At 37.7% G+C, this 24501-nt stretch overlaps 1 protein-coding gene across 2 annotated transcripts in view; it reads left to right on the forward strand.

Annotated features, from left to right (window-relative positions):
- Positions 1-24501, forward strand: part of adcy2a (adenylate cyclase 2a) — a gene marked incomplete at both ends in the record, with an annotated part of 56941 nt that overhangs the window by 26273 nt on the left and 6167 nt on the right. The window contains 16 exons of one of the 2 annotated variants that reach the window (XM_079240474.1): positions 7712-7861; positions 9393-9541; positions 9644-9755; positions 10156-10283; positions 11160-11318; positions 11412-11544; positions 11639-11815; positions 11914-11957; positions 12163-12243; positions 12321-12390; positions 12615-12712; positions 12878-12962; positions 17854-17991; positions 19014-19133; positions 19248-19432; positions 21747-21831. In XM_079240474.1, the coding sequence (XP_079096600.1) occupies positions 7712-7861; positions 9393-9541; positions 9644-9755; positions 10156-10283; positions 11160-11318; positions 11412-11544; positions 11639-11815; positions 11914-11957; positions 12163-12243; positions 12321-12390; positions 12615-12712; positions 12878-12962; positions 17854-17991; positions 19014-19133; positions 19248-19432; positions 21747-21831 (1914 nt within the window). Of the gene's footprint in view, positions 1-7711; positions 7862-9392; positions 9542-9643; positions 9756-10155; positions 10284-11159; positions 11319-11411; positions 11545-11638; positions 11816-11913; positions 11958-12162; positions 12244-12320; positions 12391-12614; positions 12713-12877; positions 12963-17853; positions 18004-19013; positions 19134-19247; positions 19433-21746; positions 21832-24501 lie in introns of both variants that reach the window. The other variant, XM_079240473.1, reaches the window with a different exon arrangement.

A 24501-nucleotide genomic window follows, 5' to 3' on the forward strand; every position in this document is an offset into this window, starting at 1 on the left:
TAAAGGAATATATGTGTGCAAACTTAAGTCCCAGCTGCTTATTTGTCTTTGCTGTCTGCTTTTTGTGGGGATGATGAAATCATCTCCTCCAGACACCTTCACACAAGTCAACAAAACTTAAACTTTCATGTCATATAGTTTTCTCTTAATTTCTCTTCAAGTATTTTTAGTAATAAAATGACAGCAGGAGCGGCCTTTATTGTTGCCTGATTTTGGTATTCCCAGAAAACCTTGAGAGCTCTGTTATCTGTAATTGGATACCAGTGAGGTGTAGATAATTCATGCCGCCAGTCTGTTCACTCAGGTGACCTTTAAGATGGTCTGAAGACTGTCAGCACCTTGTCTAGCAGATGCCAGCTAATAAAGCAAAATATGTTTAACTTGACATAATCTGCTTGGCAGTTGGGAAAAAGGCAACTTTTTAAACGTGACCTCCCTTCTTTAGGGATAAAAGCAGTGGTCAAGGGTATATGTGGGTATATGGAGTATACACACACTTTTTATACACTTTTTCAGTCAGCATTGAGTATACCCATTTCTAAACCCGCTGTGATGCTGCTTTTACAATTACAAACGTCCCTACGCATGTAGCTACCTCGCCCAGCTGCTCAGCTAGGGTTACCTATGCTACACTGGTGCAGTTAGTTATCAGCTGCGTTAACTTAAGGCTATAAGTAGCCTATATCTGTCTATGAGCTTGTCACTCACTAGTCTGTGTACCAGTACCTTATTAGTCGTTTCACAACTCTTCCTCCCTGAAACCAAAGAACACAAGTTATGTGACAATGAAGATATATACTGACGCATTTCTGGGGTAAACTAAACAGAGGAGTCTTGCATGTCACCTTTTTTGAAATAGTGTTTTTCTGGGCTACTTTTTCTGTTTTTTCTTTTCTTGCCTTGTTTTATTCTTTTTTTTTTCATTTTAAAAAAAAAAAAGGCAAAAAATTTAAATTATACCCACATATTGAGGGTCCACTAAAACACTGGATAAAATTGTCAATATAACAAATACATTTATCAGTTTGTTAAATTGTACACAACAGTTTTTGCTTTACTTGCTTCTGAACAATTTTTTTTACAGCTTCATAAATGATAGAATAAATAGACATATGAATACATCATAAATTAAATATGATTATGGTGTAATTTATGGAGAAAAATCTGCAGTTTTATGACTATGTGTTGGTGAAAACCTTTTTAGAAAACACCATACAAAGGCTCCAGTCCATGTTTTGTTTGTTCGCTTTTCAGTTATTCAGAGCACTTTAGTGAACTCTGCCATCTGAACACTATTCTGCAGAACAACATGCTTTATCAGCCGTCCAATTGAAAATAGATGATTAAGAACAAAGCCGCTCTTTTGAGTGTTATGCTTTTCAGTTTGGAAGAAGTAACTCTGGTTTTCGCAAATCTTTTTTTTTGTAATGTTTTGAAATGTGCAGAGCAGTCATAATAAATTCAGTGGACTGAAATAGAGGACATCTGTCCCAGATACAGTGAATAGACATGAACAGAAGCCGCAGCCAACAGACCACACTCAAGTACTTGGCCTCTGGCCCAGTGTTTGCTTTTGTCAGAAATAAAGGTAAGATAGGTACATATTCACTGTTTAATATGTTTAAATTTAATGCAGAAGAGCTTCATTATTAGGGACTATTAGGGGCTATATACTAGTTGGGAATGCATTTATGAGTATTACATATCATTACAGAGAAAGAACAGCAGGGAATGTCATGTGTGGGTGGTTTACATTGGGTGGGTGATTTAATTTATTTTTTATTTCAGTTTTCATTGACTGGCTTTGAGATGTTATACAAAACCTTAATAGTTTACATTTTGTCACCCTTTTAGAATGGCTTATGTAATTGTTCAAGTTTCTCTGAAAACACAAAACACTGATTTTTAGATAGTTGGTTTTGTTCTCTGTGTCTTTAGACAAACAAAAATTGAAAAATTGACCGAGCCATTATTTTGAGAGTGGTGATTTATATTCTGTATTATAAAAGGAATTTTGTAACAGTGTTTGAATTTCTTATTGTAGTTCTGCAGATATAATGCCATATAAAGCAGAACCAGGGAAGGTGCAGGGTTGTAGGTCCTGCTACCTGATAGAGAAAGCTGTAGTTCAAAGCAAAATGATCATTTCTGATGCCACATCTGTTGCATAAAGCATGTGTTTCTTGCCTCAAGAGAATCAACGATACTGGTTGCAAACCTCTATGTATAGATTTTTGTGATCAAATTTAACATCAGAACCACATCATGATCCAAAAGAAGACTGGTGCTTTTCTGTAGTACTAATCTTTATTACTCTGCTGTCTGGAGTGAGTCAATACTATGATGGGATAAACCGGTCCGAGAACGACCTTGTGGACATTAAAATGTAAATTACAGATTTATAATAAACAAACAAAAAACAACAACAAAAAAACCCCCATCTTTTTATGTTGGAAATAGCAAAAATAAATGGCTTTGCTTGTCTCTGCTGTTTGTTACAGCTATGCAGCCTTCCTGTCTGGCTTGTGATCCCAGTGTACAGCCTCATTTATTTACTACAAATCTGACAGTGCACATCAAGTGTTATTCCTTTTGGAATTAGGGTTGGGTCTGTAATGAAATGACAATGAAAAATATGATTTATTATTCCCCAAAGGGAAATGACAATGATAAGGTAGGGTTACGAGTTATCAATAGGCTAACCTTATCAAGACTTATCAGTGAGCAAAGTCACTTTGATTGGCTATTAAGTATTATGTATGTTAAAGTGATGTTGACCTGCTACCTTTTGGGATAAAAGAAGCTAAACTGCATTTTCAAATTATGTGGCAAAACATCTGTACAGTTTGCTAGTTTACACTGAAATTGTGCTTTTCTGAAGTTTTAACCCTTGCTGTACGTCATGGATTTCACATTTCAGCTGGGAGGTTGACAATGTGGTTTGGTTGTGTGTTCAGATGTTCTTTTTTCTTGTTCTTGTTTGTTTTCTGCAACATGATGAGCAGGGGGGCCTTTTATCACCAGCAGTTCTTGATTTTGGTTTGCTGTATGAGAGCCTTGAAATAATTCTTGTGGAACAGAGATCCAGATAATAGGAACTTAAATCCCTCCATGTGGGAGACAAGTGGTCTGTGGCTGTGGGCAGGATGATGATCAGAGGAAACAGGTGGATGTGTGAACACAGAAATCCAGAAAGCTGTTAATGAACTTGTTCCAAAGGGGCTTAAAGGTTCTAAGATGGGCAACGAAATCAATCAGTATTTGACAGGAAGAAAGCTACATTCTGTAGAACAGAGTTAACCAAGACGTTGATGGGATTGACGGTTCTTTTAGGTGAAGACAACAGTGGATATTGTTTTAATGGTGACATAGAAATTTTCAACTTAATGAGAAGCACAAATATTGTTACTCTGGACAGTGAGAGTCTAAAGTTTAGCTAGAATATATTCTGTGCCACTGATAGATTTTTTAGTTTGATCACAACCAGATTTATGAAAAAAACAAAAAAACAAAAAAACATTAAACCAGGTAGAAATAAAAAAAAGGTGAGAGGGGACGAGAACATGAAAGGCGAGTGGAGCTCAACAAAAACACTCTATTTTCAGTTTATGTCTGGAAAATGGGCTTGTAAAAGAGGTCAAAGTAACTAAACTATACTCAAATAACTGTTAAACAAGACTAAATTAAAAAAATAAAAAACAAAAAAAAAACAAAAGGGAAGTTGAACAGTGACTGATCAGCCCACAGAAAAACACAAAAGGGGTGAGACACACAAAAACCAATATGAACACAAGCTATGTATGCAACTGCAAGTAAAGCAACTTACACAAACAAAAACAGTTGAATCAACTCAAATACGACAAAACAGTTCACACTTATAACATACAGTGAATAATACATTGAATAAACAAATTATTGTAAAAAAAACAAAAACAAAAAAACAATAGCATTTTGCTGTCCATTAAATTCTGTGTATCGAAAATGAATTGGAAGTGTGTTACCTGTATAATGCTGTTCACTGCTTTGTGTGGCTGTATGTGCACTCATCATAATGTCCAAGATGCAGCAAATTAACAACACCAACATTTTTACTGGCTGTCGTCAGACTTCTGCAAAAATTCTGTTTGCTTTTTTAGGCAAAACATGGCATTCTCAGTAATTGCATGTCCTATGCAAGAGTAAGTGCTTTGATTGCAGAAAATATGGCCGCCATCAATGTTACCTTGATTCACTAACTTGGGAAAAAGCTGCTGCCATTCATGTCAGTTGTATTAATAGCTGTCTCCGCATTTAAAATTGATTTCACAGTAGTGGAATCTTCTCTAGATTACTTCTCTGGACACGTCGGTGTTTGGCTTTGGGTACTTTAAGCTTGAATTGGCTGCAGGCTACTTTTTTGTGATGTGACAACCAGTGGCACATGTTCTGATGCTTTTTTCTGTTGTCTGTAACGTTTTATTTTCACATCTAGAGGACAAATGTTTCTGTTAAAATCTCTGGCACTTAAGCATATAAAATATAAAAATCATTAATCCCTAATTTGCTTGTGTACATGCAAGTTACTTAAAAAAACAAAACAAATAAAACTTGTATGGAGCAGACACTCAGCTCCCAATTTTAGTTAGGATTCAGAAAAAAAAATGCCACAGGAGAAGGTTTATGCTGTCCTTCATGTACTTTAACTGTGACCTGTCTTAAGATGATGTTGTCCAAACAAATGTGAAGAACTGTTCCTTATTTTAGTAATGGTTTGCTTTCAACGCAATCAAGAGTTGTGTAAATTGTAGCTGGGTATCTTGGTTATAGTTGATAAACCCTATTGACAGTTCATCCTGCACTGCAGCAGTGAGCAGTTACAGAAAGCTTGCTCGGACAGGAATACAGCTGATCAAGCACAACGTGCCATTATTCCTGTGAGTGTCCTGCCATTACATGAAGCAGGTAGCAATGCACGTGAACGACATAACAAAGCAAGCTGTGTCATTTTCAGTACAACAGTCAGAGTGTGTTACCTCTTAAACCACAGGGAAGAACGTGGCAGCAAGGCGCGACAGATGACTCACAGCTACATCTCTTCCAGCCAGGTCCGAATACTCAGGCTGCTCTTGTTTCAGGATTCCAGTATATAGATGGTGAATCCTCCCGATACATAATCTGTTTGGTGTAATAGACATGGTACCATCAGCATAATTATTTGAAGTCTTGTTCATATTTAATGATGTAGTTTAAATTTTACCTCAGTATTTGCAAAAATAGCATGTTGAATGTAGAACCTTTACTGTCATGGTGGGCTTGGCAGTGTTTGGCTTGTTTCTTCAAGAAAGTGTCAAATTTTGCAATGTTCTGCATGTATTATAACAGCATAGATCTGCGATTAGATGTGGTTAAACTCCAGATCTTTCATCCATAAAAAAACAGGTACATGATATTACATCACTGCAGAATTATATATTATATCTTACTTGATAAACTACAGTAATTTGTTTCCTCTTGTACTTGTTAACAGTACCGTGATGCAGCTGAGTTGTTAAACTTACACCTGTCTTAGCTTTTGTTGGCACATCATTTCAAATCACAGACTGTAAGAGCTGCCATAGTCTGCAGTCTTTATATTCCTGCAGCAGATTAAAGAAGAAAAGAAAAGGAGTCTTGCATGACTGAAGATGAGTGACACATTAAGCAGCTTGGAGGAGGGGAGGGGGTGACATACCACCAGAACAGTTCATATCTGTCCCAGGAACTCATTTAGGACACGTTTTTCTAAGATATTCACACACGTGTTCTTATGTTGGTTGGTAGTGAAAATGTTTCACATGTTAGTCCATATGTTACAGCGACTGTAAAGTGCTGTGAGAAATGCAGGATTGTGCTACTTTTAGGAAATACAGTGCAGGGGCAGTGCAGCAGTCCCTCACAGCATATTTTCTTGTCTTCACGTGCCCCTGTATCCCTGTTGTCAGAACTGACACCCTTGTTTTATTATATTTTTTAAGGCTTTTTTTTTTTAACCCGAGTCGTCACCAAAAACTGCATTGACAGACATTGGTTAAACAAGATTGGTTTTTTATGTTGAATATTTTTTAAAAAGGTAGCTGGCCTCATATCTGATTAAAGATGGGTAATTTACCTTTCTTTTTTTATTTCATTTAATATTTTCCCTTTATGGGGTAAGTGATTATTTTTGATCACTTTATTTTCTTTCGTATTCAGCATTAAACTTTTGTTTTTGTTAATGTAACAACAGAATGGAGGTCTTGGTACATACCAGGAGGAAAATTTTAGTTTAAAATGTCTCATTTCAAGGTGTTTCATTGAGTGCCGTGTAAAAGGTTAACCAGTGGTTTGGTTAAGAGACAAAAAAAAAAAAAAAAAACCTCACAAAATTTTGATTTTGTTGAACTCTAAAACAGCAGTACTAAATGTACAACTGATTTCTTTAACTGTTATACCTACTGCAAGAAAACCTCAAAACAAAACAAAAACAAATAACACCCCTACTAGAAAGAAGCTAAAGTTCTTTAAATAAAATAAACGTTTTAACAAGCAGAACATTTTGCCACTAGAACAGGGAAACCTTTCTTGGTAAGAAATGTTAAACATTAATGTTCTAAGCCATGAAAGACTAAATCTAAACAGAAAGTCTGAGAACTAAACAGAATACACAATGAAAACCGACATATTGCAGATTTACTATATTAACCAACTTTGTTAAATGAAGAGTTAACAGAAATCACTCCCTCTTTTCCAAAACCCAACAAAATCAACACCTGTAAAACATTTGCAACTCAGCTTCCCCAGAATGGGACACCTCAATAACAGCAGCAGACTAACACAGACTTGTCTGGGATGAGCAGACTTCATTCAAGCAGACATTTATACCGTCATACAGTGATTGGTTGGCTGGAGTGCCAGCTTCAGGTTGCGTCCCTTCTTCTGGAAGCTCAGCATGTTGCAGATAAAAGCAGGGATATTAGCAACAAGCAGCAGCCATATCGATCTCTCAGCTACTGAAGCTCCCTGAACCACAGCTTCACTCCCTCCTTCCACCAGAACTTAGCAGAAACCACACACCAAAACACTGATGATAAAAAATATGAATGTCAGGCATTGTAGTAACAGTACCTGACAGCATGGCTGAAGATGGTTTTTGCATGACATGAAAAAATGGTTTTCAGTCACACCTAGTCATACATAGTTAATACATGTCGTTTGAACTGGGAGGCTGTAAGAGGGATTTTATTTTCTTAAAATAAGGTTAAAAAATCTTGACCACAGGGTCTTATATATTATAGACATCTTTTTTCCTTGATTAAAAGTAAGAGATATTTTGAACAAAACTATTTTTTTAATTGCTTAAAATCCCTTTTGCAGTGTGTTTGCCCTTAGATCGTCACTGTTCGATGTTGATTGACGCACATTGAGTTGTTTGTCTCTTCCTGGAGGAGTACTGTGCTTTTCCTGTCAACACTAATTCCAGACAGATGAAGAAGAAACAGACTGTGTGTGCTCGAAGCATGACTGAGGGTGTTGACTGTACAGATTTGACATAGTTTTAGATGTCCTGATAGCTTGTCATAAAGCAGTTTCTGAATGAAAGCTGTTTCCATTTCTAATCCATCAAAACAGGAGCTGTCTGTATCTGAGATTTGCAAAATATTTTTGCCAGGTAACCATTTAACTTTAACATCACTTGTACTCTCTACTCCCACAGATCTTGGCTAATATCATTATTTACATGTGTGGCAACCTGGCTGGGGCATACCACAAGCATCTGATGGAGTTGGCACTGAAACAGACCTACCAAGATACCTGCAACTGCATCAAGTCCCCCATTAAACTGGAGTTTGAGAAGAGACAGCAGGTAAAGTGATCAATAGTCCCTTTTTGTCAGCGAGCAAGAATAGCTTAAAGTTGTGCCGAGAATGTTAGTAGGGTCGGTTTCAGTAACAGGATTAGAATTTCAAACATGAACCTGATACAAACTAGACATGATTTTTTTTTACTAAATTTATTAATAGGCTGTTCAGTGAATTGGAAAACATACGCGCTGTATTCGAGCTCAAGTTATTTTTGAAGCACAATCCTGTTTCTGTTTGAATTTTTTGCTCAACCTGCCACTCTTGCTTCAAGGTGAAACTACATTTGCTTCCAGAATCTCACACAGCTCTGAGCAGGTTTTTCCCTGTGCAAACATTCCTTATTTATAGGCTTGTGTTTATGCTCCTTAGCTTTAAACTCGAGTTACTGAAACCATTCTGCTCTGAACATTACAAATCCACAGGATTCACTTGAGGATTCATGTTGAGTTTTCAAATTGTTTGAAAACCTCAGCTAAAGCTGTTCGTCATTTACTAAATTCTACATACCAAAGATAAAATTGTGACTGCTTACACTATCTGTTAGTTTTAACATGGGATTGCTTTGCCCAGTATTTTTAATGATATTGATTGTGTTTTGTCATCACTTTTAGAAATTACATAGAACAATAAGTTTTTAGACCAATGATGCCATGTTCAAAGCTTGTCCGTGCTTTTGAGTTTTCCCTCCCTGCTTGGTAGAAAGATGGAACAGATGCAATCGAGGCAGGTCATTACAAATTCAGCCACTGCTTAAGCAGTACAGCGTTCTTTGAAGTACTTGCAACATATTTATAAATGCTTTGACATGTTGAGTGTGTAATTAAGCTGGCTTTCCCCTACAGCTACTGAAATGGTAGCTTTTGTAGAGTTGTTTAGTTATGTTTGGGTGACTCCAGCTGTTGTTGTGCAACCAGCCCCACCCCAAGCTTGGGGTGGGGCTGGTTTTCCCTATGGTGAATTGAGCTTGTGTTTTTTAATCTGCCATGAGTGAAGTTTAAAATGCCTTTGGGTGAAGCATTTCACAGAAGCCCCGGAGTGCTGGCTGTGGTTTGTGACAGATGATTGTAACTGTGCAGAGACAAATTTCTTTCAGGCAGAATGCTCATAATATATGCTGTTTGCTCCATGCTTTTAACCAAAGTGCACTGTGGTGCAGTAAGAGCATACTATTTTGGTGTAAGTATTCCTAGGGAGACTATGTGAAACCATCATAAACGCAACTCTTTGGCAGTGTTTGTCCAGCAGCGACTACTGATATCTTGTTGAGGTAGAACCATCTGAGAAATGCCAGTATTATTAAAGAGACTGGTGTTTTAAAAAGCTTCATATTAAAAGCTGTGTGCCAGTGTGTCTATGCAGTGAGCGTAAGAATAAAAGCTAAAAGAAAAGACTTACATATGCTGTATGTGTAATGTGCATGATTAAACCAGCTGATTACAGGAGGTGACTTCTTTCAGCAGTGCAATAATCACCTTATGTTTTGTTCTTGTGATCATCTTTGCCGACTAAAGCTTCTTTTCTGTGTGAATTCAGGAGCGTTTGCTCTTGTCTCTGCTGCCAGCGCACATCGCCCGTGTGATGAAAGCTGAGATAATCCAGAGACTGAAAGGACCAAACTTTGGCCAGATTGAGAACACAAACAATTTTCACAACCTTTATGTTCAGCGACACACTAACGTCAGGCATGTAATATTTACACTTGTGCTTTTAAACTACAGAGTTTCTGAATGGAGCATTTAGAAGACTTTAGTAATGTTGTATAATTTTTCTTTCTTCATCTTTAGTATACTCTATGCTGATATAGTTGGATTCACTCGGCTGGCCAGTGACTGCTCACCCGGAGAGCTGGTGCACATGCTGAATGAGTTGTTTGGAAAATTTGATCAAATTGCTAAGGTAAAAAATGTCAGTATATGATTTTGTATTTAATTTAATTACTGCAGACTTTGTATCTTTTTATGGGAGTTAAATACTAAAGGCCATGGCTTATAATTATCCAAACTTTAAACTACACTGTGTGTTAATCACTGATACATTTGTCCATATTGGTCTAAAATTAGTCTTAGAATGATTTTTAAAAAACCCACAATGTCTGCTGTAAATTAGATTTCAACTTCTAAAAGAGCAGGAAGTTATTTATTTATTTATTCATTTATTAAAAAGTAGTTAAGACTAATTTATTAAATCTCCAACTGACAGTAACATAACATTATAAAGGATATGTATCCTAGCTTGTAGTCAGGCTTGTTTCTCAGTTACATTTTGTCTTCAGTATGTCATACCTTTTTACATGCAGGAGAATGAATGTATGCGGATCAAAATCCTTGGCGACTGTTACTATTGTGTTTCTGGCCTGCCGGAGTCATTGCCAAACCACGCCAAAAACTGTGTGAAAATGGGTCTGGACATGTGTGAGGCTATCAAGTAAGTTGCAGTCAAACAGCAATGATGACAAACAATGAAATTACCTTTGCAGTTCTTGTCTCTCTTATTATAGTGATTCAAACTCTGTGATGGAAATATTGAGTCGATTTTCACTATTGCTGATGCAGGATAATAACTTTTGTCATTTAACAATCAAATTAAAATTTATTTGCACTTTTCATTCGAAAGAGCAGCAGAAACTGCTTCACATAATAAAAACTATATTTGCTTATTGAAAACACAAGCAATCCCACACTTTGATCATAGCCATGATCTGATGAGTACAGTAAGGTTGTAACTGGAAATTTAAAAGAAGAAGAATCCAAAATGGTTAGTGGTTTAACCCTTTCATGCACAAATTATTAAAAAACAAAGCAACATTTCTTTTTAAATACACTGTTTTACCTCTACAGGCATATGCAATGATATTTTTTATATGTTTATTAGTGATATTTAGAATTTATCATGATTTCTTATTTATTTTCATTTATTCTATGAAATATTTTATATACATAGGATATATAGGATATTTTGTAAATCTTCTATAAAATGATGCTTTATCCTTTTTTCCCCCTATTCATCGCAAAGGCAAACTTGCGTAATTACATTATGTTCCATTATATCACATATTCATTTGTTCTCCAGTGAGTAGAAACATATTGGATGACTCACTAACATCCACTGAAGTAGCTTATTTACAAAAAACCATCATCATTCATAAAAATGCAAGAAAAAAGCTTGTCAATAGGTGTCCACTATATGGCCACTATGCATGAAATTCGTTGCACACATAATACACATAGAAAGTTACCTTTTGTTGTCAGACAATACATCATGTTATTTCCTTTAACAACTACCTCTGTTGATGCATGACAGGAAAGTGCGAGATGCCACTGGGGTTGACATTAACATGCGTGTTGGGGTGCATTCTGGAAATGTCCTGTGTGGTGTTATTGGACTTCAGAAGTGGCAGTATGATGTCTGGTCACATGATGTTACACTGGCCAATCATATGGAGGCAGGAGGTGTACCGGGGTGAGTGAAATAGAATCACATAAAAGAATATCCAGATTTTATGATATTCATAGAGGTACTTCATGTGTTCATTGTGTTCATGTTCATTGCCAGGAGAGTCCATATCACCTCAGTGACACTGGAACACCTTAATGGCGCCTATAAAGTGGAGGATGGAGACGGACAAGAGAGGGATCCTTACTTGAAGGAACATGGTGTCATTACTTATCTGGTTATCAACCCAAAGGTATTGTACAGATGTGACATTGTATGAAAAGAATACTAGATGGTGGAGAAAATGCTACAACCAAAGGCAACATTTATTTCCATAATTTGTTCAGATAGAGCGTCGAAGCCCACAGCATCATTACAGACCCAGACACACTCTTGACGGTGCAAAGATGAGAGCTTCAGTCAGGATGACCCGCTACCTGGAGTCATGGGGTGCAGCCAAGCCCTTTGCCAACCTGCACCACAGAGACAGCATGACTAATGACAATGGGAAGATCAGCACTGCCGTGTGTATTCATTTTTTTTATAAGCATGATATCATTTATGTGATAGGAGACCTATTTGGAGCTACTAATCCATCTCCCTCATCTTGCTCTGTTTTAAGGATGTGCCGATGGGGCAATATCACTTCCAGAGAAGATCAGAAAGGCAAGCTGCCCATTTTGTCGCTTCAGCAAAATGTTCTTTAACAGGATTATCCTCGTTTTTTTTTTTTTAAGCATTACAGAGACATGCATTAAAATTCTCAGTAAGACTAGACTGGAGTTTTCCAAAAGGCTTTAATTTCTGTGACTAATACTGTATCAACTTTAAAGATATTTTTATCTCTGCTACTTTTTGTAACCGGTTAAAGGACAAAGTCTCAGAAGAAACGGTTTGAAGAGGAATTCAACGAGAGGATGATCAGAACATTTGATGGGATAACGTCACAAAAGTAAACTTCACTTTGCAAACACATACTATACATGTTACTAATTTATATCTTCTAAAACGGTGTGTTTTTGCTTCCAGGCAGTGGCTCAAATCTGAAGACATTCAGAGAATATCGTTGTTTTTTCACAACAGGTCACTAGAAAAAGAGGTAAGAAGCTTTTCAGACTCATTTGGTGAACTGAAGAGAATTACTAAATATACTGTCATTGGATATACTGGCCTTTTTTGTTGTTTTGCCAACACTTTGCCTGTCCTAGTGAGATGATTAACAGGGAGGTGTGTGATGTCTGGGTGTGCCATCATTCAGCTTCTCACATGGCCTCAGTGTCTGGTTTTGCTAAAGCCTTATTTTTTTGTGTGTCTTTTATTTAGTACCGAGCAACAACCTTGCCCGCCTTTAAATACTATGTCATGTGCGCCTGTTTGATCTTCTTCTGCATTTTTATTGTGCAGATTCTGGTCCTGCCAAAGTAAGTGACCTTCTGTTAATCTATATTGTACTTACACATGCATATGTATATGAAATGACTTTTTTTTTCTTTTTTACTGCAGTAATGATTTGTTTGCTAATACAAATGGCTTAAAGTCAAAGCATTAAATCATATTTATATTGGTTTTTGTTTGTTTTTTTGTAGGACAGCTGTTTTAGGAATATCCTTTGGCATGGCCTTTCTAATGCTGTCCTTGATCCTCTTCATATGTTTTGTTGGACACATCCTGGTGAGTGAAGCCTTTGTGTTTAATAATACAGTGCAAGCAGATGTGCTTTTTGTCTGCTTGGTTCTTTTACTTTTGATCCAGATATGTTCAAGGTCTTCAGTCTGCACTGTTTCTGCTGATGTTATATGAAAGACTTATAAATTATTCAGGTGTCTATTTGGTCAATTAACTGCCCATAAAGTGACTCTCAGGTTAATAGAAGATGCACTTATGTGTGGCCTTGAGATAGAAATGGGTCCATTGAGAAGGTCAGAGGTCCTGCTTACATCAGCACTTCAGTACATGTTTCACAACACAATTATTCTTTAATGATTTCCAGGTAACATAAACATGCACATTGTATATTGATGCCTCTACATATAACGTGGCAACATAAATGTAGGTATGTACCGATATCATGGGCTTTTCTTAGCAGAGGAGATTATGTCTTTATTTCCTGTGTGTGAGCTAAACTGAGCCACATATTTCCATGTTTGTAACAGCTTGGTTTTGGTCAGGTATAGCGCTGTTCCTGTGTGGCCATTTATTTCTGTGAATATTTCCACTGCAGTCATACCTAATTCTGAAGAGATCTCAGTATTAAAAACATTTCCACCTGAGACAGCTTGCAAAAATAAGGTCCTCACTCTCAAGACATGATTTTGAAATTTTGATCCATGCTTTTGTAACTACACGGCTTGACTATTGTAACGCCCTGTACTGTGGGATCAGACAGTCCTCTCTCGCACGGCTGCAGCTGGTGCAGAACGCTGCAGCGCGTCTTTTAACTGGATCTCGAAAGTCTGACCATGTTTTACCAATTTTGTCTTCCCTTCACTGGCTCCCTGTCCGTTACAGAATTGATTTGAAGATTCTTTTATTTGTTTTTAAATGCCTGAACGGTCTGGCCCCTCGCTAGCTACCTGTCAGACCTGCTGGTGAGGTATTCCCCTACACGCTCTCTGAGGTCCACAGATCAACTTCTGCTTGTGGTTCCTAAGACAAAGCGTAAACTGAGAGGTGACCGAGCTTTTTCTGTTATTGGTCCCAAGTTGTGGAATAAGCTGCCCCTGTACATTAGACAGGCTGAATCGCTTCTTGTTTTTAAGTCTTGTCTGAAGACTCATTTTTTTCTCTTTGGCGTTTGACTAATTTAAAGGGTTGTTTTACTATTAACAATGTGCTGATGCCCCATTATGATGTAAATATGTATGTTTTATTGTTTCCTCTGTACAGCACTTTGGTCAACTTTGTTGTTTTTAACGGTGCTTTATAAATAAACTGGATTGGAACTGGATTGGATGACTGCAGGGGTTCTTTTCATTAGGGACACAGACTTGTGTTTTTTCTTTCATTCTCCCAGAAATTCTCTCTATCTATCCTCACTCCTCCTCCAGGCAGTGAAGATAGATTATGCTTCTGGCAGAGATTTTGAACAAGGAAACACAGGTGTGTACAGTGTAGAAATCTGTTATCAACTCTGTGGTCAGTGCCTCATCTCCTCATCTGCCACTTAGGATAAAGCATTTCTCATTTGACAGATGCAAGACTTCTGTCCTCATATCTTGTATTTCTCGTGGACGTCCTCACTGGGAGAAGCTGTCGTTCAAGTGGAAGACACAGTGAGGAGACATGTTAAAAAAATTGAAAGCTCCGAAACTGAATTTTTCTCCCTGCAGATGTTGCCTAAAACTAAAACATGATACAGCATTCATGGTTTGATTAGCCTTGTTATATCTCAGCTGCCCTTTGTCAAGATTTTTTAGGCATAGTAAGGTCTTTAGTGGAGTTCACATTGAGGTTTATTATTGTTTTTTTTTATCCATTCATCCCATTATTTCATGCTGCTTATCCGGGGTCAGGTTGCATGTGCAGCAGCCTCAGCAGGGAAACCCAAACTTCCCTCTCCCCGGCTTTATTTGCCAGCTCTTCGGGGAGGATTCCAAGGCGTTCCCAGGCCAGCCGAGGGATATAATCCCTCCAGCGTGTCCTGGGTCTTCCCCAGGCTCTCCTCCCAGAGGGACATGTCTTGAGCACCTCACCAGGGAGGCATCCAGGAATCATCTGAACCAGATGCCCGAGCCCTCTCAGCTGGCTCCTCTCGATGTGGAAGAGCAGCTCCTCTATTCCGAGGCCCTCCCGGTTGACCAAACTTCTCACCCTTCTTGTCTTGTACAAGCGATCTCGTTCCTTCGGTCACAACCCACAGTTTATGACCATAGGTGGGGGAAAGAACATACAAACCAATTTTTTATAGATTGACCAGAAAATTGACAACTTTATGTTCTGGGTCAGCTCCTTCAAGACAGACCGGCTCAAAGTTTGCATTACTGCAGACGCCGCATCGATCCGCCTGTTGATCTCACACTCCATCCTTCCCTCTCTCATGAACAAGACCCTGAGATATTTGTACTCCTCCACTTGGGGCAGGACCTCAGTCCTATTGCTTTTATATTCATGTTTTTTTTTTTGTGAAATCCTCATAAAAGCCTATTTGAGTAACTGTAATAACACAGAAGAGGCCAGGAGTTACTATTTCATATTACCATCTGGAATTCAGTGTCATGTCTTTTACACATAACGGGTTTACAAGAGTGTGTATAAAGTTCCTTTTACACACAAAATGTGTTGTGTAAATGGCTTCATCAGTCAGGTGAAGCGATCACACTCTTTAGATATCATTTCTATGTAAATATTTCTTGGGTTTCATTGAGATCTCCATATGAAAGAGATTTTTGCCATTTCTTTACAAAATGAGTAGCTAAAGTGTCACTCGAGTCAAGACTCGACATTCAGTGGTTGCTTAAAATGCAGCAATAGTGAATGGAAACAGTTCAAAATGTTGCTTTTGTACATGCGTAAACATGCTGAACAGTCAGTGTTGTGTTTGCGATGGAATAATTGCACGAGAAAAATTCTCAATTCACTTGTGCAAAAACTCGGATCATTATCATTGTTGCCTGAAGCTGCACCGCCACATGAATCATTGTAAGTGCTCCTGTAGAGTTAAGAAAAACAGCTCTAGACAGGGTTCCTCCATGCATTATGATTATGTTTTGAACCTTTTTGATTTATCAAATTGAACTGACAAGTTAGAGTTAGAGTTGTACTGATGGCTTGGCATGAAAAGAGAATGGCAGGTTTTTGGCCTGACAGGTCCGACAGGCTGTCCAGAACTTTAATTTTTTTTTTTTTTTTTTTTTTTTTTTAATCTTCATCCATTCATTTTTTTAATCCTCCAATTCAGTTTCAGAAGGAAGCTGCTTCCTATCCCAGCAATTAGCAGGTGCAGAGACAGGATACAGCCTGGACAGCACACCAATTAACTGTATTAACTACTAACAACATAAACAAGCTAAAGGATGATTTTTGCTCAGTAAAATAAAGTTTTCCATCAGCACCAGCTGCCTCTTAAAAAGACTATTTCAGTTCTGTCATCTATTTTATGAGACTTATAATACAAAGACAATAATATTGTAGTTTAATCATAAACATTATCAAGATGTAAGTTGCCACAGATGACCACATGTATTTAGATAAACATCTGAACTTAATTTAATTTGATGTCATTTATTGTAATTTGAACATGAAATCAGATGCAGATACAGAGGGATTCTGTCAGTTTACCTCTGTGAGACATGCTTATTACCTTTAAAATACCACATGTAGCGGCTTGCAGTAGTTGTAGCCTTAAAACTTCAAATTATAATCAGCATTAGGGTCATCTTTATTTAATTGCACAACTTGCCACAACCTTAAAAACTTGGGAGTGTATTTTCATTGCCTAAAGTCAGTACTTTGCAGAGCCACCTCTTGCAGCCATTAAAAATGCAAATTTATTAATATGCCTCTCAGTTTGGCGCATCTAGTCACTTGGATTTTTGCCATTTCTTCAAAGCTAAATTGCTCCAGCTCTTTTAAGTTGGATGAATTCTGCTGGTGTATTGCTATCTTTAATTCATGCCACAGATTCTCAGTTGGACTGAGGTCTTGGCTTTGACTAAAGCCTTTCATTTAACACAATTCACCATTTCCCCATGAAACACTCTAACCCGATGTCAAATCTCAGGAGGACAGGAACAGGTTATACTTAAGAATTCCACTGAATCCTTTAGTGTCTTTTTTTCCTGTCTGTTTATTAGAACCTTTATCCATTTTGGTGGTATACAGTTGTCTTAAAGCAGGTTTGCTGTGCTGTCATAATCTGTCTATGTTGTAATGATGGATTTAATAATACTCGATGGACTGCTTCAAGTTTTCGGATTGTTCTTTTTATTGATTAAAATTTTATGTTAAACCCAAATCACTTCCTTGGTGATGCCTCATGATTAGCTTGTAGCAGTGCCTTTAAGAACTGGTGTACTGAGCTCATGTGACACTTGTTCTGCAGACAGGTGGACTTTATTACCTCCGCCAAGGAGGTTATGTTTTCACCGGCTGTTTGTTTGTTTGTCTGCTTGTTTGTGTTCAAGATAACTCAAAATGTTGTGGACAGATTTTCATGAAATTTTCAGGAGTTGTTGAAAATGTGAAGAGGAAAACTGATTTAATTTTTGTGGTGATCCAAATCATCGTTTGAACAATATGGGGAGAACAGTGACCCTTGACGGAGGTTTGCGCTCTCCGAGTGCTTTATGTATATACATATATATATATATATATATATATATATATATGTGTGTGTGTGTGTGTGTGTGTGTGTGTGTGTATAGATAGATAGATAGACAGATAGATAGATAGATAGATAAAGTGCATGAGTGTTTGAACATGAGAAGTCAGGTCTTTATGAGCTGACGTATGCTGTTTCTCTCTGCCGCCAGTGTGTGTGAGGACTCCAAGACCTATTCTCTCTCAGATCCCAAATCCTATTCTGTAATGAGATTCATGTATTGTTGTATTTGTGTTTCTGCAGCACTGCAGTAAAAGTGCATCTACTTCTTGGATGTGGCTGCTGAGGTCATCAGTTATTATAGCCAACAAGCCATGGCCCCGCATCACTCTCACCATGACAACCACGGCTCTAATACTCATCATGGCAGTCTTCAACATGGTAAGCTTTTATGTTCAGGTATCACACTGAGGGAAGGGTCGGAGAAGACTTCTTTGGAAATAAAGTGTCAAATTTCCTCAAATGTTTTTCTTACTTGTGACTGCGGCTGAATTGTAATAGGAATGCTGCATGTCATCACATGTAAATCAATAGGAACTCTTGGTGATGATGATTTTTTGAAATTCATAATAATCAGATAAATGGCTACAAGTCCTAGAGTTATTTATTTTCCCATTAAAAAAAAAGCAATACTGCTGTACTAGATATGCCTCAATCATTATGGTTTGAGGCATGGATTAGTTTGATTGAATGTCTTTTGTATATCAAGCCTTGAGCATATTGGGTTTTCACAAAATAATCAGCTCCAGAAAATAACCATCATTGTATTGTTTTCATTGACTTCCTCAGTCATGAATCTTGTGCTCTCCCTGAATTGTCCAGTGCTGCCAGCATCATTTGCTTGTACTGATAGGAAAACACCACATATAACACCTTTACTATTATTATTTGGCTCGTCCCCATTATTTTTCAGATTTATCTGACTGAGGTTTATTTCTGTAGAGGCTCAGATAAAGGTGGAACAGTAGCCTGAGGCTTGAAAGGAGGCTGTGTGATAAAGCATGGTGTCAGGACCCTGGTTTAGACCTTCACACAAATCGATTCCAGAGATTATAATCGTGTTTTGAGTCTGACGTGTCAGTTGCTCTGGGCAGACGGACCATATTAACTTGGCTTTGCTCAGTGGGGCAGCCAATCCTCATCCTATCCAGCAGGTTCACGTTAATGGACCTTATTGAATGGTTTTCACTGTTGCCCTCTGATCCAACAAGATTTCCTTTTCCCCTACAAGTGTAATGCAGACTGGTTCATCTTTTCACATACTGATGAGCAAACTGATGAGAAAATCTGTTGGTTTTTATTTGTGGCTGATCCGTTTTTCTCCACTGAAATAAAATGTGGTGAATTTCTTGCACCCTGAAAAAAATTAGGCAAACCCAGATTTTTTTTTTTTTTTTTTTCAGTTCTTTCTGGAAGACAATGAAGTACCTCTAGTTCCTGTTTACAACTCATCAAATGAAACTCTGCATTACCCAAACGGGCAACATATCAGCTTCACTGGCAAAAACAATTTCTATCTTCCTGTAAGTATGGACTATCACCATCAATCTCAGGATTATTGCAGAATTATATTTATTATATTTATTTATTACATCAGAATTAAGCTGATGATGCCTTTTATCCCTTTTTCTTCCCAGTATTTAATTTACAGTTGCGTCCTGGGGCTGATCTCTTGCTCAGTGTTCCTTCGGATAAACTACGAGCTGAAGATGATCATTATGCTGACGGCAGTCGTGGTCTACAATGTCATTATTCTGCAAACACATGCCCCTTTGCTGGATGAATATAGCAGATTTCTTTACAGGACTGAGAGCCTGGATAGGTAAGTGAAAGGAACCTCGAGCTTGAAGGGTTATAAGTAATTCTTGTTTTGTGACACAAGCCTCACTGTTCACAGTTAAAGCATATTCTACTTCATAGTGTTCATTTAGAGAGGACAGGATAGATTAGTATTGATCGAGCACTGGTAAAGAACAGTAAATCTTGAATAGGTAGTAGGAGGCCCCTTCAGTCTTGGTGGCAAATTATACTTAAATACAGCAGCTGGTAGTTGACAAGGTTGAGTCTGTCCAAAGAATTCATTCCAAGGAATATGATCCTCATGACCTACAGTCATTCCTCCACATCCAATGTGTCCTCCAGTTACTCAGTTTGCTCCAAATATTTCACACTCTCACAAGAAACTGGCTGCCTAATGAGGATCAACAGCATCCAGCACTAATTAAGAAAGAAACAAGTTATTTTGAGAATGTGTGTGAGAAGTCTAGCACATGGATGTGTTGCACATGCAGGCCATATAAAGACATGTGAAGCCAAGAAGTGGCATATGCTTGATGAGAGTTTGTTGATGTAAGGTTGACGTATGACGTTTCAGGGGTGTCCAAAGTCGGTCCTCGAGGGCCGCTGTCCTGCAGGTTTCCCATGTATTCCTGTTCCAACACATCTAGCTTCCACTAAATGGATCAAACAGCCAATGACGTGCACAACTGATTAAGCTCTACTACTAATTAATTTGAATCAGGTGTGTCTGAGCAGGGATACATAGAAAACCTGCAGGATTCTGGCCCTCGAGGACCGGAGCTGGACACCTCTGCTTAGATACTCACTCACAGTCAATTTGGATAATGGCCTCACTCCTTTTTTTTCTTCTTCTTAATGTACAGGATGCCAGAAGCAAATTAAATTCAGCTCAGTGACTAACAAGTGAACTTTTATCCTGAGCCAACTAAAAATTATTAATATATTTTCTTTCCTCCTATTAAATGTAGTTCGAATCCTCGTATGTAATGATGTAATTGGTCGCATCCTCAGCATCAACATTAGTGTGCAAAACCTGGGGTCTGTAATGTCAGTGTGGCATCTAATGAGATGCTGCATGCTGTTACTGGAACCTAATACTGCATAGTTATATGTGAACTTGAGCTGTTTTAATATACATGTGCAAATCAAGCTTTCCCTAATATAAAAGTAATGGAAGAAGTTTTTTTAAATGATGACAACTTCTATTGTGGTTGTACTGGAGGATGTCACGATTCCCTAATTTGTAGCTGGATGTCCAACATGCATAGCAAAGGCTTTCAAACTGAATGTCATGCTACTTTAAACACTTGCTCTGTAAAATGGGTTATGTGTAAGGCTGATAAATCAAAAGCTGCTCCTTTCATTGAATAAACCTTCAATAACTTTCTCCTTCTTCAGCCGGGCAGGGAAGAAAACAAAAAAAGAAAGAAACAAAAAAAAAAACATATGCTACATGTTTATGTGTCGTCCACGTGCAATTTATCTTCAAGTCCAGTCAGTTCAGCATTCACCATTTGTGCTGCTTAGAGAATTGATTAGACGAGTCAGGCAAGTGTTGAAGTAGCAGGTTTTTGGTTTTTTTTTGTGGTCTTCTGCTGAGCTCTGCCCTAGATAAGACGAAGAGTCCATTAATATGCAAAATGTGCTTGTTTAAATTAGGATACGATGGTCCTGTATGTGTTTATCACATGCATAGACCTTCATAAGGGAGGGTTGTTTCTTGGCTGTAAGGAAACAAATGTTCATAATTGGTGCATTTTATAATGTTTTTCTTGATGTCAGCTCTCATAAAGTGCTCTGTACTTTTAAAGCTGTGGAGTATTTGCTCTAACTGTAAAGTACAATACACACTCTTTAAAGAGCAGCAAAGATGGTTAGTTATTCAATAGTTCCCTGCACAGCAGGTCTACTTAAAGGTTAAGATGGCAGGAGACGTGGAGCTTTAACTCTGTTTCAATGCTGAATCCCTGTGGATGAAAATACCTCTTTTTTTTTTTTTCTTTTTTTTTTATTCTTGAGAAATGTTTGTAATGAATGCACCGTGACAGGAAAGATCGACCACTGGAATGCAAATAGTAAACAAGTTCTTGTCACAGCAAAGTGAAAGTGACAGTCTGCACTGAGTGGCAGCTTGCAATAAAATGGTCTGCTAACCATTCGTGTAACATGTGTCAGCGCTGATTGTGATCTGAATGTTTAATTAATCTTCTTTATCACACCTTTCTCTTTTAATTCTCCAGCCTTTTCTTTTGTCATCCTATCTGTTTTGCCACTCTTTGTCTGCCGTTTCTGCTTTTATCTTACAAATTCGTTTTCTTTTCCTTTTTGCCCTCAAGACCAGGAGTTCTAAAAGACCTCAAGACTATGGGCTCTATCTCGCTCTTTATCTTTTTCGTCACCCTGCTTGTGCTCGCCAGACAGGTAAGTTGCCACTTTAAAAGCTTGAATGATTTCTGCTGTATTCTTCCCCACATTTCACTAACACTGCTCCTAAAAATAAGAGTAGTTTCCAGCTTTGTGTCATCATTACATCATCACCATCATCTCTGCACGTTTTTTACCAAACAATAAAATTTATATTACAATTTTCTTTTGTAGCACTTTTTTTTTAATCTATCCAATTAAAAGTTTTCACCCATTTTTGTAGAGGCAATTTTCCCATGTGATAACAGCTTCTATCATGCTTTGGACTGTGGACAGTGATGACAATATTGTGTGAAGCTGAGCTTCATTTTTTTAAAAATACATTTTACTTCAATCCTCTTGTCTCTTTAACCCAAAATGCTCTTCCATGCATGAAGACAGCTCTGAATTATATGACGTAGCTCCTGGCTGTGGCAGAAACAGCTCCACAAGCATTTCACATGTGCCAGTTGGGTCCTGGACTTTTATGTGTGCCTTGAGAGCTTTAAATATTTGATGTGAATGCAGACGAAGCTGCACTTTTGATTCTGCAGGTTTATGTCTCCTTTTATTTTCTCAGAAATATCTGAAAAACAAAACAAAAGTAAACAGCAGTTTACTTCATGGTAGATGGGACCAGTCTGTTCTGTCATCCTTCATCTGACAATTTCATTTCAGAAATTTAAATCCCCTGCTTTGCCCCAGATTACCACAAACAATCTCTTGTCTTTGGTCAAATTGTATTTACTCAAAAACAGTACATTTCCCATGCATCTGACTCTGACTCTTTTTTGAGTTTAATTAAAAGTTAAGACAGAAAAGTTGCAGGCGTACTGGAATATTTTGTGCCGTGCTTGCTCAGGTTGTTCCCGAGCATCACTCAGGCTGAGCCAAATAATATTTGAGTGTATCTAATTAAGTATTCTGATTAAATCTACTTACTGAAAATAAATTACTGCACTCGGTATACAGGATTATGCTTTTTGCCAACCATTCCTTAATGTAAGAGTAGACTCATTTTAGCTAATCAGAAACAGTCTGCAGTCACTAAGGTGTTCTTTGAGAGGCTCTTAAGACCTTCTAAAATGCATGTTCACTGAGGACACATGCCAGTTGTGCTCAGGTTTCATTCATTCAAAGGTGGTCTAGAATAATTTTGACGCAACTCTTTTGTTCCTCTTCTGGTTTACAGAAAAAAAAAATCCAAGCAGCATCTAAATTCAGCATCTGTGGTTCATAAAGAAACCTGCTTGTGGTTTATATATATTTCCTCAGAGCAGCTGTAATAGTAATGCCCAAATTCCAGTCTGCATGTACTGGGAATGGTCCCTAACAAGCCCCACCATCAATGTATAAAGCCAAGCTGAGCATATTTTTGTTATTCACAACTGAACGCTTTTTAGCTCTCTTTAACCTGGCCATCACCATGGTAAAACGCTGAGCACACAACCTGCTGGGGGAACAATTTACATTCTGAGTTTCAGATTAAATTGTGTGTGAAAAGCGCCTCATTTCACTGATTCCTCTTTCCGATGATGACCAAGACATCTAATTTAGATCATTTAAAGGCAGACGCTAAATCTCTACCGATGGCTGGCATTTCATCTAAATTGAAAACAATTTTGGTAATTCATTTCACTTGGTTGATTTAACTTTATGAGATCCAAACTACATTAAGTTATTTAGCATCCCGTGAAAAGAGTCTGGGCAGGTGTCACAACATAAAGAAAACAGAAACAAACCAATGTACATGCACACAGCATTCCTCTTTTGTTTAACTGCAGCTATATCGTTGCATTTGTACATAATTGTGTTTCTAGTCTTTTACGTGATTTAAACAGCCTGCTCAAAGGATCAGATGTTTGACAATTGGTGTATGTTGGATGGTACTACTGTCAGATATAAAACTCCTTTTGATGTGAGCAGCACGCATGGAAAGATCAGAATCAATATTGCTGAGTGGAGTTTTGCGTTTGTGATTTAAAAGCTGTACATCTTTTTGTTGCTCGTCTTCCACCTGATTGTTATTTCAGCTGCGTGCTCATTTGCACACAGAGCAGGAAACTGAAATCCAGTTGAAAGTCTCTTAAAGACTCTGGTTAGGATGCTTATTAATGCCAAGTGTGAACTCACATGTTTCACACAGGACACATGAAAATACAGATAATCTGACTAACCTCTGAGATTCACCAACCATGACAAAGACAGGTCATTCTAGGAGTTTATACTACAGTAATGCCTCTTCACTACAGAACAGTTTCAGGTTAGAACTTTGCTTACATCTTTTTAGGTTCAATCTTAAACTGAGGATTACATATTGTAGATAATTCATTACATGCACATTATAATTACTGTGAGTTCCTTTATGTCATTTGCATATTTTATATTGAAATTTAGGATGTAGTCACAGCAGTCTGTCGATGAGGAAGACGTGAGCAGAATAATGTTGCTGTTTGATATGAGAACTTCACAAAAGGGATGTAGCTGTTCCCCTGAGCCCTGCAGCAGAATAGATGCTGCAGTTTTTCAGGGTGGAAACAAAACATTTTTTTTTTTTTTTACCAGCCAACCATAACTCTCCAAACCGGTGTTTAGAAACTGTAAATGCATTTACACTTAAATGAAACATTTATTTTTAGCTTCACATTGGAATAATGTTGCAGTGAGGGATGGTATTTGTTTTTTGTT

Source organism: Telmatherina bonti (assembly GCF_933228915.1).
Source record: "Telmatherina bonti genome assembly, chromosome: 5".
NCBI classification, from domain to species: domain Eukaryota; kingdom Metazoa; phylum Chordata; class Actinopteri; order Atheriniformes; family Telmatherinidae; genus Telmatherina; species Telmatherina bonti.